Here is a 20,002-nt window from a genome sequence, read left to right as displayed (position 1 = left end):
TGTCATTTAACCCATTGCAGTAAAATTCCCACAGAGTGAAATAAAAGACAAAAAAGTATCTGTTTTCAGAGTAAGATCAACTTTCTCAAAAAATTCTACCTTTCATTAAACTCAAAATAGGCAGAGCACCTATAGTTACTTGGGGGAGTGAAGAAAAAAATGGATTTTGTATTGGTATCTAATCAGAAATATTGAAAAAACTGTATTACCACAAAGAACTGTTTCCTGGCACAATCTGTTTATATTTTCTCCATCTCAAAGTCATACCAGGGAAGTATGAAGAAGTCAGGAGACAGTGTGAGGAGGCAATTACATGAACCATTTATTCAAACAGAAAATAGGGTTTGCACTTAGATTTACAGTGATGCGTGTGCTTGTGTAACGTGGCAGGAAAAAATCCAAGAAACCATTTGCAGAAATAAAAATGCATGTTGACAAGCTGGGCATCCAACTCAGGAAAAAAAAGAAAAGAAAAAAAATCATGAAGACTAGGGTTTGTACACTTGCAAAAAGTATTATTTCCCAAAACAGGAGTATGGCGCTTTGGTTTGATGTACATGCTTATTTACTGCATGGGAATATGCTACCTAAATGGACACTTTTTGATGTGTAATTTAGAAAAATTTGGCCTTTTGTGCCTACTTGTTTCTGGAGAATAATTCCTACTGCAACAATTGCCACTAGGCACAAGCATGAGGTCTGCATCCCCATGGCCAAAGCTGGTGGCAGCAGAACACGTGAAATCTCTGTGTGCTGGCCACAAGGGATGGATGAGAACCCCAAACCAACAGCACTGAGAAGTCCAATTCAGTAAACAATTCCCTCTTAACCTTTTAAAGGAAAGGAAATGAAGGAAAATATTTTTGAGGGTACTTTTTTTTGTACTTTTAGATGCACATTACTTTTTCTTCAGCCTCCACCCCACACCCAGGTAAAGAACCTCATTTTTAGGACAGCAGTAATAAGTCTGAAGTTTTGAGTTAAACAAGAGGAGTTGCTGTCACCCCCCCTGTGCATGGGATCCAATTTCCTCAAGCACCTGCTGAGGAAAGAACAAATTAGGTGCTACCAAGAGCTTAACTACTTCTCATGTCATCGATGGCAACAAGGTAGCCTGCTGGAGGTTAATGAACAGGCTGTAACACCATAATAACAAATGCACCAGTCTATGGAAGTTAGGCATATTCCATGAATTCTGTACCAGTGTGTGTTTGCTTAGGCAGGGCTTTCTAGGCTTAAACAACAATGGGTGATTAACTTGATAATAGGAAGAAGGCTCTACTCCATTGGCCGAAGGCTGACACAGCCAACCATATAAAAGGAAATAGTTGGATTGGCTAGTTATCCCTAGGCAGCTCAAGAAAGTATCCTCCTGGAGTCCATTTGGAAATCAAGGCTGTTAATGGAAAAGCAGCTGGATTTCTGCAGCACTCTTTCTGGGGAATCTATTCTGGCAGACGAGCGCAGCACACGTACATACACATGTCCTCTCAAACACACTGGCACACACATGCTGAGGGCTCCTAACTTCAAAAACAAAACACAAAAAACTTTAAAAGAGTAAAATAGGATTGGGTAGTGACTGATTCATGTGGTCACATGGTCACCTTTAAAACTTCCTCATCCTTAAAACTTCAAAGCTAAGTTCTGTGCCTTGTCCAGCGCTTATCTCAGCTACAAGGGTTCCCTCAGTAACCAGCTAGAAGACAGTATTTCAGCCTGATTCTATTTCAAACCTTCAAAGTTATATTAAACACAGACAAATGATTCATTTTTTAATTGATTTTGGTGCTTCTGAAAGCTACTTATTAACAGATCTGGAGACAGGATGTCTTTGTTTATACACAGACCCAGTGCTAACTCCTCCACACCATTTCACAATCTCATAAAACACTCTGCTTGGCATGAGGAGCCCTCGGCAGATTTCAGATTTCCTCTCTGTGCTACCTTTAGCCTCAGCTGAGACCTGTGCATGCAGATGAGCAGCTTAAGCAAGGTGACGGCTCCTGTGACAGGGCACCCCACTTGAGATGGAGTGAGGTTAATAAATGGCCTACACAGGTCTCAAAAGAACCATACCTAGATAGCACCCAAATGTATATGCAAGAGGTGGAAGAGCTGATTTTTTGGCTCATTAATAACTGCCTTTAAAAGAATGTCACAAAACATCCTTCCAAATATGATGTTCTATTACATTTTTTTCTGCTTAATGAACGTTATTAATGGATCGGTTATCTTTTCTTAAAGTTTTCTCTTCACAAGTGGTGACAACGAAGGTGCCCACACTCTGAGGAGCTAACCGAGTCAGGTGATGGCATCTAGGTGATAAAAGATACCAGATGAGCAGGCCTTCAGCTGAGAGCTCATTCCCCACAAATGCAAGATATTTAATTCTAGTCCTGGCACACAACTGTAGTAATAACAACAGAGGGTTCTGTTTTCTTTTCTGAAGTATCTATTGTTCCCATGGGTTTTCCAGACTATCCTCCTTTAAATCTGGAAATAGTTTCCTGTTCCACAAAGAAAATATTCCTCCATTCAAGTGGATTTACAAGGGAAGAGAAGGGTTGTGGGGGAGAACAAAGAGAAGGAACTGAGTCCAAGAAAGTGTGCAAGAGAAAAAAACTGAATAAAGCAACACAATACGGTTTATTCTTCCAACTTTCTATGCTACCTCCTTTGCTTCTTCACTCCAAATAAACCAGGTGGGCTAAAAATAGTAACACCATTCAAGAAGAAGACTTAACGGAAGTCTAAACATTTGCCACTGTCAATGTTAAACAAGCATTTTTCATGATACCTATGGTACAAAATAAAGATATATCTGTGCAAGAGAAAGAACAGCTTGAAATGTGGCTGTTTGCAGTACTAGGAAAGGAAAAAAATCTCCATACTAAACAATTAGTCATGTTTCTTAAGATCTGCACATTCCTCTAGAAGGAACATGGATATGAATTAATAAAATGCATTCAAAACTGAAGCTGCTACACAGAGAAAGATTCAGAAAAACAGGAAAGCAACACCTCTGAAGAGATCTTAGTGTAATTCAAAAAAGGCCTTGAACTACACTTGTGTCAGATACGGGAATGATACCTTTACCTTTGATTCTCATATGAAAAAAACACTTCCAGTCCTATCCAAACAGAATAGCTCACATAAAACTATATGAATGAAACAAAAATGGATGTTAAAGAAATCTTTTACTACTAAGTTGTATTTCATTTATTCCTCTTAGTGATGTCCCTTGCAGAAGACCATTGACTTGTCTTAAAACTCCCAAAAACAAATCCTCCAAAGAGGATGTTGCCATATACACACTGCAAAAACTATGTCTACCTAGAAATCCATCTTGTTGATCAACATGAACAGATCCTAGGCAGGCATCCTAGAAACAAGCATGATCAGTTTACAGGTATATCTTCCTGTTTGTTTGCCATACTAAAAATGTGAGGAAGACAGAATACAGCAGGATATTCAAGGCTTACGTGCTTTCTTCCATTCTTAAGGATTAAAAAGCCAAGCTTGCCAAGAAATTCTGAGTATTTTTCAATGCTCCTCTAGCTGTATACTACTGATCTTCAGAATAAAACCTCAAATAATAAAAAAGTAAAAAATCAAAATAAAATATAACAAAATCATCATACTTCGTTTGTGGTGCTATATACACAAACTTAAATACCTACAATAAAAAGGAGTTTCAGTTTCTCCTGTTCTTTTTTTCGTCCCAAATACTCTTTATTCATCAAGGGCTAATAATTATTTTCTCCCTTTCTTTCACTTCAGGGTTAAATCTTCACTTAAGTTTTTTTTCCTGAAATTCCTTTAGATTTCCACATTCGTCTCTTCTAGCAAAAAGTAAATAATGGCTGGTGGTGTGACTTCTGGCATAGAAAGAAGTTACAGATTTTATATGTTATTATGATCTTTTCCATTTACTTGAATTTCACTATGCTTATTCTTATTTACTCTGAAATAATGCCCACTACTTAAAAATCTAATCCACCTGTATGTTGCTTCTGACTGTACCTTGTCCTAACCTTCAACTGTTTTTCTATTTAAGACAGAAAAAATAAATAAGGTGTTTAAAAAATGAAATTCAGGAATACTCAAGAGTTGGAGAGAAGTAGCTCTTTGAACATGTGCAGCTCACTCTACCTGCACTATGCACTACAGATGGCTCCATTAAAGTGGCATTTTACCTGTGTGCAGCACACCAACAAGATGACAAGAGAGCTCCTGTTCAACTCACTTAACTTTGCTATGAAGCCAATGAAGTTAAGTAAACACTGTTCTTGAATGCAGAGATGTATCACCATTTAAAAGCCAGTACAATTCTTTGAAAATCCCTCTACTAGGCAAACACAAAGGGCACTCATTGCCTTCAGAACCCTGAGTGAAATACCAATAGTTTTCTAGTGAACTGATACCAGATTCAGGTCTCGTGCCTATAATGAAGGCTAAGATAACAGATTATTCCTAATGACAATATATATATTCCTGGGATGCTTATCTCTGATATTAGCATATGTGCAGGCCACAGACACCAGTAAGGTACCATTTGCCATCGTCACAAATGCTGATTTTTCATTATCTTCTACAAAGAAACTCAAAACTTCCCTCATGGGATGTAATTCAAAGCATTACCTTATTGAAGAACTCAAAATTCTCCTGAGAGAACAAGTATGGAAGCCGTCGTGGAAAAGAAAGAGTTAAAGCAAGAAATAAAGAAAATGGCAATGTGCTCTGCTTGCTGATAGGAAGGGAAAGGTAATTCCATAGGTGCAGCAATACGAATTAGTCCTACCTAATAGAATGGAGGCATTTTTCAAGAATTTAGAACAATATGAAGTCCTGAGGAGGAAGAAGGACAATGATCTAGCCAGACCTAGGTATCACACCAAAGGAGGGATATTTCTATTCCTCATTCTTCTGCAAAATTATCTGCATGTGCCTGGAGGCTTAGTCACACCCAAAGGGAACAATATCCAATGGTTTTACCAGAAGAGAGAAAACAAGAAAAGAAATCAAGCTTTCTGTGGGATGGCTCAGGAGGCTGGACTGGGGCCCTGCTCCAGCAAGGCCGTGCCCAGCCCAGCTCACCCAGATGCTGCTGCCCCACACAGAGCAGAAAAAACAGTTCCTGCCATGGACACAACCTGCACCAGCAGCTCCCTTGGAGTCCTCAGTCCACATCCTTAAGGCCCTCTCTTACTTACCCAGCCTCTGGTGTTCTAGCTGAATGGATGGTATTTTCAGGTGCTTTTAATTCAGTAAGATGTGTTTGTGGGTGCTTTAATTAGCAGATTGACATAAACAGGCATCTACGGATGGAATTATTCATTAGGAGTTGGGTGCCTAATTTCCTTAGATACTTTTGAAAATCTCACCCCATCATGTTTAATTAAAAATGTCAGATGATATCAATACTCAGATGTGTCTGCTGTTGGTCTCCTGAGAAGATTTCCAAAATCCACTTCTCATTCCATCTGTTCCTGACAGAGGAAGGACTGACTTGGCCCATTCTTGAACCAAAACGTCAACAAATAATTTAAAAAGACTATAAACTGCAAATGATATTAATCTCCTGAGTAGGCTTCTGGAACCTTACTTGGATCTGCATGTTCCCAAGTAACTTGTAAGCTAAGAAATGGGAAAGCAGGCTATCTGCAGAAAGTCAAGGACAGCACACTTTTATGTAATCTGCATTAGACAATGTCCAGATATGCTAAGAAACTACTTATCCCCTACTGGCACCTACAGATGGGCCATGAAGCAGGTTCTTTTAAAGTCACTTTTGAAAGCATACACACACACAGACAAGCTCACACAAATGCACACAGACCTCCAAGTAACCTCAAAACACTCACTCTGACAGACATTCCTAGGGACAAGCTCTTTAGCACAGAAGTTTGGTTTAGGTGAGAATTTGGGGGGTAAGATGGAGTTCACTGTATTTTCCCTCACAAGTTCCTATATCCTCCTGTTCATTATTATTTTCCAAGTAAGAAATAATCTCATTCCTCAACTATGACAGATTAGATTTTTTTTTATTCTTTTGGGTACTCAGCATCTCCATTTTTCATTAAATTACCCCAGCTTTTCCAGATCTGCCAGTTCAGTAGAATCAGAATTCGTGGACAAACTCAATCCCCACTGCCCAAGTGTCTCAGGTCTCTGTTGGTAAATCTAGGGCAGTTCTGTGGTAAAAAATCTGATGTGCTGCTACTAGGAATCAAGGCACCTGCAAGGCTGAGCAACTTCTGATTGTTCTATGTGAATTATTCTACCCTTCCTCCTGTTCCACTGAGGGATTTTTAGTAGCACAAGTGATTTGATAAAGTGACAATTTAAAAAAAAATAATATCAGATCGGTTCTCACATTGAAGGTCTACATTTTATCCCTCAGACACTTTAATATTCAGCAGTACTTACTCTGGGAACAGGGGATGTCTGGGTACCTTTCCTTTGGCCACTGGTCTCGGGTGTCAGGTCTCGGTGGTCTACCTGAATGTGGCTCTCTAGGTCTTCAGCACTTTCAAATTTGACACTACACTCTGGACACCTCAGGCTGCCACACGGCCTCTCGTTCACCTCCTGTGGAGTCAAGCTCGAAGACTGTCCATTGGTGCTCCTGGTCATGCATCCAGCACACAGGCCATAGGGAAGGCCATTCACATCCAACTTTACCAAGTCCTGCTTATTCCGGAACTCCTTCAAGCACAGCGCACACTTGTAGAGTTTTTGCAAGGCCTGGCCATTAGGCGATGAGGTTGCAGAGTTTCCTGCCAATTTCTGCATATGGAACGTCCCATGAATTTTCAGCTCCAGGGTAGAGGTGACCGTCTGCATGCAGACAACACAGCGAAACCCAGTGAGGGAGTTTCTGAGATCCGGATGCATCTGGCAGTGCTCGATGAACTCCTCCTCGCTCTGCAGCGGCATTTTGCAGATCCGGCACGTCCCTGTATCCAAACTCTTGCTGTGAGTGACTTTGTGCTCCGTCAGGGTCAGGAGCGATGGGAAGCGTTCCCCACAGATGGGGCACATGTAGTGCTTAGCCGGGCCTCGATGGGTCTGCATGTGCTCTCTCAGGCCATTTTCTGAGAAAAAGGTCCTTGAGCAGATATTACACTTGTGGCTACCTTTAATGAATTCTGCTTTCTTCCTAGAACAGTCATCCTCCCCAGGCCTGATGTTATGATCTCTCAAACGATGGTTCTGCAAGAGGACCTCCATAGTGTAGGCAGCCCCACAAATGTCACAGCCATACATGGGCTCAGAAGCATCCACATCATCCTCACTGGCTTCATGACTGTTGGAAGTATCCGGATTCTTCATTAACATGTTCTGAATATCTGCCCCTTCTGTCTTCTTATTTGTTGGGGTCATACCATTAGCTGTACCATTCTCAGCACTAGCATCAAAAACACAATGCTTTTCCCGCAAGTGCTTTTCAAGCAAGATGATGGCATGAAAAGCTTTGCTACAAAACTTGCAGTTGTATTTTTTGCTGTGGGTTGTGATGTGGCACTGCAGTTCTACCTCTGTGCTGAAGGTCTCACCACAGAAGATACATTTGTGAGACTTTGATGGATTACCCAAGTGACTATGCTTCACATGGATCTGGAGATCTACCTCCTTCCTAAAATCCCAGTTACAGGCTGTGCAACGATACATCTTCTTTTCATTGCTATGCTTGACTGCCAGATGCACTTGGATAGATACCTTGGAATCAAAAACTTCTTGGCAAAGGGTGCAGTGATACAACACAAAAGTATGCATGTCCAACAAATGCTTCTGCAAATCATCCACTGAAGAAAACTGTTTGTCACAACTCTCACATACATAATGAGTGGAAGTTGTCATGTAATGTACAGTGAGATGTTGCAGAAGAGACTCCTGGGAATCAAAGTCTTCTTTGCACTGAGGGCAAGACTGTTTCCTCAACAGCAACTCCAAATGCAACTTTAAATGGGTCTGAAAACTTTCAAAATTTGAGAACTTTAGATCACACTGATTACATGGGTATTCACCATTAGACACTGAGTTTACACTTGCAGAAAGCCGCTGCCTTTTAGGGGAAGAGACTTCAACATCAGAAGAAACTGGACTCTGCTCTGCTTTTGACTTCTTATTGTGTGCCAGAGGAATGTTCTTGTGGTTTTCTTTAATATGCTTTGTAAGCTTCAGGATGGAGCCAAAAATGGGGGAGTTTGTGCAATAAGGGCATGAATAAACTTCCATAAAAGACTGTGTTGGCTGAATGACAGGGGAATCCAATTTTGAATTTCCTACATTGCAGTGAGTCTGCTGGATGTGCTCAGTCAAGGTAGCTTCAGTCAGAAAGCCCATGGAGCACTGGTTACAGAAGAAAGCATTGTTGCCATCTTGAGGGGTAGCATTTGGGCCGCAGTGAGTAATACGGATGTGTTCCTGCAAGCTGTTGATATCTGCAAACATCTCCGGGCAGTAATTACAATGAAAGGCAGAAATGTTGCTAAACTGCATCATGGGATAGGCATGGTTTTTGTGCACTTTTCTCACGTGTTCATTCAAGTTGTACAGTGTAGGCATGGAATCAAGGCAGATCTGGCACGTGTGGCTTTGCTGAGGTTTGTCTGCATGAATGGTCTTCAGATGAATCTCCAGAACAGCAAGGCTGTTGAAGTCACGCTTCGAGCAGTAGGGGCAGCTGTAAGTAACTTTAGACCAGTTCTGGCCTTCCTCTCTGTCAACAGACCTGGTTTTCTTTTGTCCTCTCAAAGGCTTTAAGGTCGAATCTGGAGTGGAGCCTCTTTCCACTGACGCGCTGGAGTCGGGCGTTGCGCTGCTCATGGACGCCACACTGCCCAGGACTGGGTCAGGGCTGATGCTGTGGTTGCTGGAGTCAGGTTGTCTGTGGCTGTCCAAGTGGCAATAGACTTCCTCCACTGAAGAAAACTGCTCTGGGCACATAGGGCACTTGTGTTTTTTGTTGGCATGGGCTTGATGAATGTGTGAGAGCAGCGAGTTTTCATCTACGAATACTTCAGGGCAATGAATACACTGCAAATCTGCCTTCTCGGAAAGCTGTGGGTGGCGTGTCATTACGTGCTTCTCCAAATCTTCAGTCTGACTGAATGTCTCTTCACAGTAATCACACATAAAATCATCCTTCTTCACCTCTTTCTCAGTCTTTGCCATATGTTCCTTGTTCTTTTTATGAGCTTGCATGTGACTCTGCAATGAGCTGGTAGATGAAAACCCACGTTTACACACAGTACACTTGAATGGTTTGCTGGAGCTGTGGGTTTTCAGGTGGATTTTGAGGTGGTCGCTGCGGGAGAATGCAGCCTCGCATTCGTGGCAATGGTACTTTTTATCCCCTGTGTGAAGCTTTATGTGGCGATCCCTACTCCTCTTGTGCTTAAAAAGCCGGCTACAGTAGGTGCATTTGAAAGGTAGTTTGTCACTGTGGATCTGCTCGTGCCTTTTAAGGTAGCTCAGGCGAATGAAGGACTTATCACAAAACTGACAGGGATACGGCAGGCCAGTCCCCCCTTCCTCCTCCCCGATGCCGAGATCACACCCATCTCCTATCATCTGAGTGGGTGATGCAACATCTTTGCTGGAGGGAGATGAAGCCACCCAGGAGAGTTGTGGGTCGTCATCACCATCTGTAATGGGAAAGCAGAAAGGAGATTAAAAACAATTCCCAGTGCATCTGTGAAATAAGGACAAAGCTCTCAACAACACTATGGGCTTTTGCTACTACAGCATTAAAAAAAAAAAAATCAACTGAAAAAACCCCCCAATAAACCCTCTTGAATTTGAAAGGAGGTTTGAGAAAGAGAAATAAAAATATATTTGTATACATAATTCACAAATATGCCAACATATAGTGTTAATAAAAAGCATTTTTCTTTAGCAGGTTTAACACCTGCTCACTGTACTGTAAAGCAATAAACAATGAATAAAGAAAGCGAAACACAATGTGCAATGAAGCAATACAAACATTTCAGAAAGCTACAGTGTTAAGTGATCACCTGTGAATTTGTGGGTCTGTTAAATGCTACATCAAGATGATTTTAAGTAATGCCTCCATTAAAAAAACCCCTTCAGTTCTGTCTCAAAACTGTAACAGAATGAAAGGCTGTTCAAAGGCAGAGTTGAACATCTAGGTGGAATAAAAGCATTAGATTTGAGAGAGCTCAAGAAAATCAGATAAGAGATCTGCACCATTACCATGTTTGCTTTTATAAAAGGTAATGTTGCCCTCTTGGTACAAAATCAAACAGAATTTTTGAAGTCTAGGAAAATCACCACTGGAGATCTCAAGACATCACAAAAGAATCAAGTTCAGGATAAACCAAAAATGGCCTAGCCTCCGTTTTAATAACTATTTCCCTTACTCAATATGAAGCTCTGAAAAATATTTTATAATTCCATATTACCATAAAGAAACATAGCACCAACCCCAGCAGCCCCACTGTCATTTTAGGAAAAATACATAAAATGTTGTCAGCTTTCATTAACAGAACTGTTAACAAGAAACAGATGAGAGTGAGTTCAAATATCCTAATTCCAACAAATCCAGAGATGTTGAGCGAAACATAAATGCCACTAGTCTGATATCAAACTAAACCACAGAATGAAGCAAAAATAAAGTTCATGTAAATGATGGAAGGCGCTGACCACACATACATCTGGAGATTCCAACAAGGAGCCAGTGCTCCAGATACACAGTCCTTACAGAACATTGAATGTTCCTACTTCAGTTTTCACTAAAACAAACCAATAAAGAAATCCCCGGCTGTGTGTGTAGGCTGCCACACGCGCACTCCCCGTGCCTGCCAACTGCAGTCACCAGGCGGAGAAGGCACAAGTACGGCCAGGAGCTCTCCAAGAAGGGCTCGGCTAATGAGGGTACCACCACCGTGCCAGGCAGCTCCTGCAGCACCGACTGCCCTGGCAAACACCTGCTTCTTCATCCCAGGGAAAGAAAGAGAGCAACGAGCTTGGAAAAAAACTAAACCAAATAAGCACACCCCAAACAACTTTTCCTGCAGGACGGGGATCTCTATTTTCCAGGTCAGGCGTCCGCTCTCTGCACCCCGTGCTCCCCAGAGAGCTCTGCTCCCCCGTTTAACTAAACCTCCTGCTCCAGAGCGATGCTGGGCACCGAGAACCTGCTTCTTCCTGCTCCCGAAATGCACCTCGACTCTCAGCGAGCATCCGCGCTTCTAAGACTCTCAAGGTCTTTGCGCTCAACTAGCTCCTCCAAATCTGGCGGAGCCCAAGCCTAAAACGCAGACAACGAGCTCCTGATTTTTATGTAAACTTTTCTCAGGCGTCACTCCCCCGACCATGAACGGCTCTCTCTCTCTCTCTGCAGCTGCAACAAAGCCTCATGTTCCCAATTTAAGCCACCTCCGCCGCCCACCCCGCTGCCAGCACAGCTTTGCGGAGCCCCCAGGGAGCCGCAGCCCCCGCCAGCCCCCAGCTTTGCCGCCAGCCGTATCCGGGGCTCCGTCCCCACGGACCTGCGGCCACGGGCCGTCGGAGGGAAGAGGCAGCCGGCTGCCAGCGCCCGGATTAGGGGCCCCGGGGAGGTGCCGGTAGCTCAGGGCTGCCTAATTCCCTCCTCTCACCAGCTGGGCTCCTCCAGGGGCAAGGAGACAAAGGGGAGCACGAGGGGGATGCTGGGCCTGAACTAGGGCAGCACATGTTGCGTTTGCTGCTGCTGTCTACGGAGAGGGGGAGAGAGGAGAAAAACAAGAGAAAAAGCACCCCACCATTTGCTAGTTACTGCTCGGGCTCAGTGGCTGTAATTACAATAATTTTATATGTCTGTTTGCAGAAATGTTTGTAAAGATACGCGCCCTGCAAACAGCTCCCTTTCGCAGCCCGGCTGCCCGTGCCTTGTGCGGAGCGGCGGCGCACGGAGGAAGGGCTGCGCCGGGAGAAGCCCGAGCTCTGCGAACGCCTCCACCGAATAAAGCTCCATTGTTCAGCTCGGAAACCTGAGCTGCCATGGGCCAAATCCAGTGGTAACACAGGCTGGGCCAACTGCTTTAACTTCCTTACATCCATATACACTTATGCCAACCATTACATTGGCCCACCACGCAAATTGAACAAATCTCTAGAAAGTCTCTTTTTCCTCTGAAATGAACAGATCTACCTCAAAGCACAGCCTCACATTCAACTAGAGCCAGATCCCCTCCAGCTGCTGCTCTTCAAACATATTGGGCTATTCAGAAAACAAAATCAAAGAAAGCTGGTATTAGTATTACTTTGTGAGTGAAGCACAAAGCCTTTGCTAATATAATTTGGATTCCAAAAAATTAACATTTCTCAGGTTGGAAAGCTGGATCTGTCATAAAATGGAAGTGTTTACACAGAAAGCAAAGATTGTCTCCTTTTGTTAGTTTCAATTGGACCTTTTACCAATTTTCATATTTAGTTTCTAGATTGTTTTATTCCAGCATTTTCTCATACTTTTGCAGTTTTAAAAGAATTTTAGAACAAACTTTAAGCACCAGAAACAACCTACCTGGATTCCTTACAAACAAGACACTAAATTACTGAACAACTAAACTGAAGAAATTAGGGAAAACTCATTATCATTAATCTCTTTATGGAATGAATAATAGCCCTGTTAATTTTAACCTGCCATATTAAATTGAAGAAAAGACCTATAATGAACTGAGGAGAAAATTCTAAGGTATTTTACCACAGTAATATTTTAGTGGGAAGATATATTTTAGATGTGGTATGACATGTCTGGCAAAGATGGTTAGAATAATAATTCTACATTAATGCAATCAAAGGAATGTAGCAGAATGAGAAAAATCACTTTCAAAAAGGAGATTAAAGTCATTAAAATGGCTAATCCTGCAAAGTGGGACTGTTCTAAAATAGAGAATCACATGGCTGGTGCAAGGCTTTTGTCACTTGCGCATAGGAGAATCAAAACAAGTATTAAAAGGGTAAGAAAATTCAATAAAAAGTTTAATTAGGAAAAGAAGAGCATTAAAGAAGCTTCAGGGTGTCAGTAGTCCTCAGGATATATGTGCAGGTCATGAAGCTTAAAGGGCCATTCTTGATAATCAATCTCAAAGTAGTGCAGTAATTTAGTAACTTAATGTTCAGCACGTTTACAGGACTGCAAGCATTTATCATCATCAGTGAGGAGCTAATTCCCGCCTCAATGCATTCAATAAATGTATTTTTCCTTCTAAGAAGGACCATTTGGCCAAAATGTAGTATAAATCACACTTCATTCTCTATTTATCTTACAGATAACACAAGCCAAGTTCAGACACATATTCATGAAGCTAAAACAATAAAATGAAGTCTTAAAAAGATGTGATCTCTTAGAAAGGAGACAAATGGCACATCACAGATTGCCAGGAGTAAGCAGCACTGCCATCTCAGCATACATTTGCTGACATTGATATATCTATTATTCCAGAGTTGTTTTGCTAATAGAAATATAATCAACCAGACACAATTTCACAGTCCCTGCAAACACCTTCCCATCTCCCTGCCCACAGGTAGCAGAAAACAGTTCTCTCCTGCTGAACTTTGAGCAGAGCTTCATTTCCTTGCTCAGCTGCCCAGTCACCCAGCCCTGTGGGCCACATTCCTGGGCAGGAGCTGCACAAACCCAGGCTACTCCCAGCTGGTTGCTTTTTCTTTTCAGAACAAAACACATGCACAGAGATCACATCTGCTGGCCTGGACCTGAAGTTTGTCCTTGCCTAAACCTCTTGTTGACCAACGGAGTACCATGGAGTGCCCCTCCATTGAAAAACCTCCCTACTCTGTCTGCCCTGTGTGTGGGGAGTTCAGGTGGCTCTCCCTGTGCATCCCTCCACACCACGGGTGTGCTGCAATGTGGCCTGTGCAGTACAGCAGGCCAGTTCATTCCAGTGCCACCAGCACAGGTTGAGCACCACGGGGCTCAGGAGAGCCTGCACAACCAGCCCCAGGCATCAGAAAAATCCAGGGTCTGGCCAAAGAGACATCTTTAAGGCTCCCCTCCTGAGCCCAGACGGCATCTCCATACGGGACAATAAACCAAGTAGGTCAGATTTAGAACGTGATCTTATTCTATCAGGTTTATTCCTCTAGCACAGAGCTAGTACACAAGAGAAATACTTAAATTAACAAACACAAACCCCAAAATTGATTGTTGAAGGAAGGATTCCTGTTTAAGCTCAGACTTCTGTTTCTCTCTGAGTCCCTCCATGATGCACAAGTTAAAGATGCTCAAAGCACTGAAAATGCTTTAAGCTGTTGAAAGTTGATGGAATTCCAGCACCCAAAAAAAAGTAACTTATTTTTGAAAACAAGCTTGGCATCATAAGACACACTACAGAACTGTGCTTCCATTCCTCATCTCCATAATAGCAAAAAGCCATCTGCTTCTCAAGGGCAAATTGTAGGGCTTACTTCTGTATAGCTGTGAAAACCCTGAGACATCCTCAGAAGGGAAGTCCAATGAAAATGGTATCAATTTCAATAATTATTATTATTGCAGATGCTTAACTATGAGAATAAAACACAGAGATTGAGGACTGACAAATCCTCAGCACTGGTTACAGCAAATTTTGCATTGCTGCACCATGTATTAAAGCCAGGGATAAATCATTACAATGGATTATAGTAAGAACCTCACATAGCATACGCTGCTCATTTACACTGCAGTGCTGGTGTGAAATAATGCAAATCAAGTTTACATAGCAAATGTTTTAAGCTCAACATTTTCAGTGCTCTGCGACAGCTTTTTACTTAATTTTTTTTTTGTTGTTGGAGTGTTTAATCCCATTTTCCTGCACATTTCCCTCACAGTTAAAAGAAATAATTAGAAGTACCATTAATATTCCAAACTCGATTTTTTATGCATTTCCTAGCTTCTGTTTGTTGTGTCACAGAAGGCAATAGTGGACTGTGACCCACCAGCCCACTGGCAATGAAAGTCCTTGTACACTGACACTGCACCTACCTCTGAATGGCACTGTCACTGCTGGGCTGTGACTGACACCCAGCACACTCAAGCACACTTCACTAAATGAGAGAAGAAGGATTTCTGCAACTTACTTATAATTATTCCTGAAAAAATATCATGCAACTGTCCCCCAGAACTGCTTAACCCACCCTTAGCCAAGGCAGGGAGGAGGGCCTGGGAAGTTCACACTGCTCTGAAGGACTCTACACTGAGCTTCACACTTCAGTGATGTCAGGTTCTTCACCAAACAAGTCAGAGTTCTGTATTTTAAGGCACTATGGTATTCTTTATATATATGTATATATATATGCATGTATATATATGTATAAAATGTTCGAAGCAAACATGAAATTGGATAAAAGTCTAAGAGGTGCTAATGTAAGTGGCACCACAGGCTGTGCTTTCATTATTATCTCTGACTTGAGAGAAAGTCAGTTATACCTAATCACATGCTTATGAGGTAAGCATTTTTGTTGGACTGAATTACCAAAGGTTAGAGACATTTTTCCCAGTTTCTCATCTTCGAACTGCAATTCATTTTATAGTGATTTTTTTTAAAAAGCAAGGAAGACGTCTGGCTCAATGGAAAGTACATATAATCTGATTTTTCTTCTCATGCAGAGAGTAACTTTGTATTTAGAATACAAAATCAGCACAAGATGTAGTGCAGAATTTCAAACACTAAACTTGCTGGGATGTCTGCCACAGATAAACTGTTACACATAGACAGTTTAAACCTTGCTGTCTTTGTTTAAACCTTTCTGTAGTGATCAAAGATACATCTAATTAGTCTTTTTTATACTGCAAGTTAAAAGTACATACAAAGATGTCTATTGAAGCTTAGCTGATATTCAGAAACTTGTTAAGGCAGAGTAATGCATGCCTGAGCCCTTGTTTCCCATTAGCAGAGATATCAAGGCTCAGTAATGACCATCGACAGGGTGATCCATAAATCTGAACAGATGATAAAAAAAGTTATTTTTAACATTTTTTTCCTTATGTCAAACAGTCTGTATTTTGCTGGTAACAAAAAATTAACATATCATTAAATAAGTTATTTCACACTTCGATAAATGGCATAACAGGGCTGGAGAAGAAAGTTTTATGTTAGATTTAGGAATAAACTAAATGCTTTCAGAGTTGAATCACTGTTTTTCTTTACTCCCTTTGGAAAAGCAGCAGATACTATATTCTGCTGTGCATCATGGACTTGGGACTGAAAACAGCTGCAGTCTAATTACATGTAAAGTGTACCAAAACATTCCTTTTATCACAGACTGTAAATCTGTTAGCATCTGTCTCTCCTTTGTTTCTTCCACAAGATACAAGCTTGTTTCTACATTTTTCTCACCTGTAGCGGTAATTAAAATTCATTATAAATGAAAGGAGTGAACACTAAAACAAGTTCCTCTGTGTACAGTTCTAAACTCAAATTAGAAACAGCTGTTTGCTAATTCATGCAGTGATGTTTTGTCGTGCTCTGTGAATCAATAATAACTCACCCTATTCCTACCAAAATGTTAGGATTATATATAGATTTTCCTTAGCAATTTGGTCCTCAGAAATATTCAAATGCACATTCAGTCTTTTTTAAATGAGATTAGAAGATGATACCTACAAAATCATCAATGAAATAACAGAAAGATCCTAATAGCTTGCTGCTTCTGCTTACCCTGCTACCTAGAGGGTCCTGTGTCATTCTCGCCTGCCTTGATGCCTACAGCATGCCTTAGCAAAAGGGCATGCTGTAAGACAGATGTAAAAGAACAAAACTGTATATGGAGTCACGCAAATGCATCACGGATGCAACAGTCACATTGAGAGAATATTATAGAATTAGAGTTTCAGCTGTGACATGTACAACTTTCAAACATTAGGAATGACAAAGCCCTCAGGGAAAAAAAATCCTAGTAGAATAATTATTACTTATAATAATTAGTTATAAAATTAGTTATAATAAATGGTAATACTTATGCTGATTGTTAGTAATATTTCTACATATTATGTTAGCCAGAACACAAACTTCATATGACCCCATTGGCCTTACACAATTATATTCTGCACTTCTTGCTACTTGATGTCAACATTTATCATGATTTCAACACTTGATTATGCAAAACAAAGAGACAACACACAGCAATTAAGAGCTGTGCCTGCCTTCTTTTTTATCTAAGCATAGGGCTGCAAGCAGGGTGGCTGCAGTGATCTGAGCAGCTTTGCAGAGCCTGCCCTCCTCACAGCATCAGTGGGGCCAGCCCTGGGCCCTGCACTGCCCCTTTGCAGAGCCAAAGACTCAGCCCAGAGAAGAACATCAGCCTCTGTGCAGGTCTCTGCAATACATGCATTACTTCATGAATTTGCTTATCTCTGTATAGAGATTGTTTCCCTTCCTTGTGCTTTGCCGCTGTTAGCAGGGAGGGTGTTCCCATACAGCACACACCTGAGACCGAGATTGAGCTGCTCGTGGAAATGTGGCCAGCGGGACAGCCTTTCTGGTGGGATGAAATGCATGAGATGAATTTCCTAGATTTATGATTTCCTCCCTCCCATTTGATCAGGCGGCTCTCAAATACAGCAGGCACCTGTTCTCAGGCTGTTTTGCTGAGTACCCTCAGGCACATGCGGTCACACAGACTCAGCTCAAGCTCTTTGCCTCAGTTCATAACCATAGCACCAGAAACACAGACTAGCCGCTGTTTGCAGATACTCAGTGAACGGAGAAGCTGAAGGTAAAGAGAGACAGACTTTTCTCCACAAATGCTCCAGATTGTTGTGATTTAATTTAATGCTTTATTGTGCTCGCCCTCGTGTTTTTGGATTGTACTTTCAAGTGAAGTCATCAATTACAATTCATTTAGCTCATTCATAAAATTCATTTAAGGGTCATATCCTGCACGGGGAGCAGCGAGTGTTGGAAGTCAGCACTGACAAGGACAAGCAACACTTTCTTTCCCACAGGATATTCAGCTTGTGCAGAATCAAGTCAGAGCTCATTTTGATGGTGCGGGCAGCAGTCTGGAGAACCAAATGCCTTTAAAACTGGGGCAGTGGCAAACTAGGACAAAGACAGCTTTGCTAAGAGTTCTCTGATAATTTGCTGTCACTGCTAAGACAAATGGCTATCTGCTTCTGTGCTGGTAGAGAATATTAGAATGGCCTTTCCATTTCTGCAGAGCTGTTTCCACTCTTCTGTCATGTATCAGCTGTGAGTGAAAAGAACCACTAGAAATGAAAAAATGGACCAGACACCAAAAATGCTCAGTGCCCTCTGGCTGGGGTCACCAGAAGTGACTGCACTGCTAGGATGGCTTTCTATGATGTGACCTTCCACTGATATTACATGGTGACCTGACCTGTAAGAAAATGGGTTTGCAGTCCCTGTGTCTAGCAGATGATAAGTACTTTCCAGAGAATAGAATTCTGCTTCTAAATGAGTCTTTTCCATCAGTGCTTAGTGGAAGAGAAGACAATTGCCATGTTCCAAACCTGAGAAAATGCTCACATTTCAAACCTCTGCCCTGCACAGAACTTTACTGCCAAGCTTTCTAGCCTGAGGAACTTAAAGCTGGTCATATCATTATAGCAGGTTGCAGGGGAAAATAAAACCAGCTTGTTAAGTTAAAAAGAAGGAGGCTGTTCCAGACTCTCATTTTGATCTAGGTGGGAAAACGGTGACGCACTTACAATTTCAGTGGGTTGATGTTCATGATGAATAGACTTAATGCTGAAAAACACATGTTGGCTGAAATTACTCAGCAATAAACAAACAGTAAAAACCAACAACATCCAGATTTTATACTGCCTTCAAAGAAGAAGGGAAGAAAAGTAAATTACATGTGACAAACAGTATCAAGTAACCTGTTTTATAGCTGTGCACACACATTATTGTTCTGACTTCCAAATGTGTTGTGTATTCACAGCAATCCCATTGAATTCAATGGGAACAGCAGTTACTCAACACTCCTCAAAATTCAAGTGACATAAATGTGAGATATAGCCAGTTCTACTAGAGATATTTTCAGAAAGGTGCATGTATTTCCTGTCCCTTCAGTGAATTCAGAATTAAGATTTCATGCAAACATCATGAACGGAAATGAAGCTGCACTTGCAAACATCACAACTTCCACACATCTGGTGAGTGTAGCCCCTCCCTCAAGGCCTCCATCTGCCTGGTTTTGGAGGAGCTTGTGTGCCCCAGTGACCCCAGTGGGTACCCCTGGAGCTGAAGAAGTCACCAGCTCCATCTGACCCAAGACTGGAAATGGGGTTTGCTCCAGCTGAGTAAATCTCCCATTCCTCCATTCCTTGTGGGTGGTGTGCATTAGGGCAAAGTAAAATTAGTTAAGACTTTGGGTTTGTTAGTGAACAATTTTTAAGAAATTAATTCATTTAAAATTTAAAAAGAGCACCCACAAATGTAACACACACTGGTGAATATGAAGCACACTCCTGATTATCATAAACATTGGTCATGAATCTGCACCTTCTTTGTAACTGGCCTGAGGGGAACTGCATGAAACAGAGGTGGGAAGGAAGTTCTCCACTTATCAATACCTGGCATAACTGAAAGGTTTAAAAAGAAAATAACTATAGTTTTTTTACTCTTCAAGATGAAAGTCAAACAGCATGGCTTGCCTAGGAGAGACATGTATTCTGCACTGTATGGTAATGCTACTTCTTTTTTCCTAACAGTACCCACCATTTTATACAAGAGGAGACTTTTAAAACGAGCAAGCAAACAGACGCATTTGCCACCCGGTAAGATTGCTCTCGGTACACCAGTGTTTCCCTACAACAAACGTGCTGCATGAGAGTCCTTTCAAGTTTAACCGTCAGTGACCCGGCATCTGTGATCTGAGGACTTGCACTGCACCACACAACAAAACCATCCACCGAAAGCCGCTCTCTTCTTCCAACACATCTTTGCCCTTTTGACTGAAGGGCCCGATGACAAATCGTGCGACTGCGCTCTCAGGCGTTCAAAAGAAAAGCTGTGGCAGCAGCCAA

At 41.7% G+C, this 20,002-nt stretch overlaps 1 protein-coding gene across 3 annotated transcripts in view; it reads right to left on the bottom strand.

Annotated features, from left to right (window-relative positions):
* ZNF423 (zinc finger protein 423) overlaps nt 1–20,002 on the bottom strand; it is a 581,899-nt gene that overhangs the window by 88,678 nt on the left and 473,219 nt on the right. For all 3 annotated transcript variants that reach the window (XM_066327879.1, XM_066327878.1, XM_066327880.1), the window contains one exon: nt 6,433–9,656. In XM_066327879.1, the coding sequence (XP_066183976.1) occupies nt 6,433–9,656 (3,224 nt within the window). The remainder of the gene's footprint in view (nt 1–6,432; nt 9,657–20,002) is intronic.

Source organism: Sylvia atricapilla, chromosome 12, assembly GCF_009819655.1.
Source record: "Sylvia atricapilla isolate bSylAtr1 chromosome 12, bSylAtr1.pri, whole genome shotgun sequence".
Taxonomy (NCBI): domain Eukaryota; kingdom Metazoa; phylum Chordata; class Aves; order Passeriformes; family Sylviidae; genus Sylvia; species Sylvia atricapilla.
This window is presented reverse-complemented; position numbering and strand designations above follow the sequence as displayed.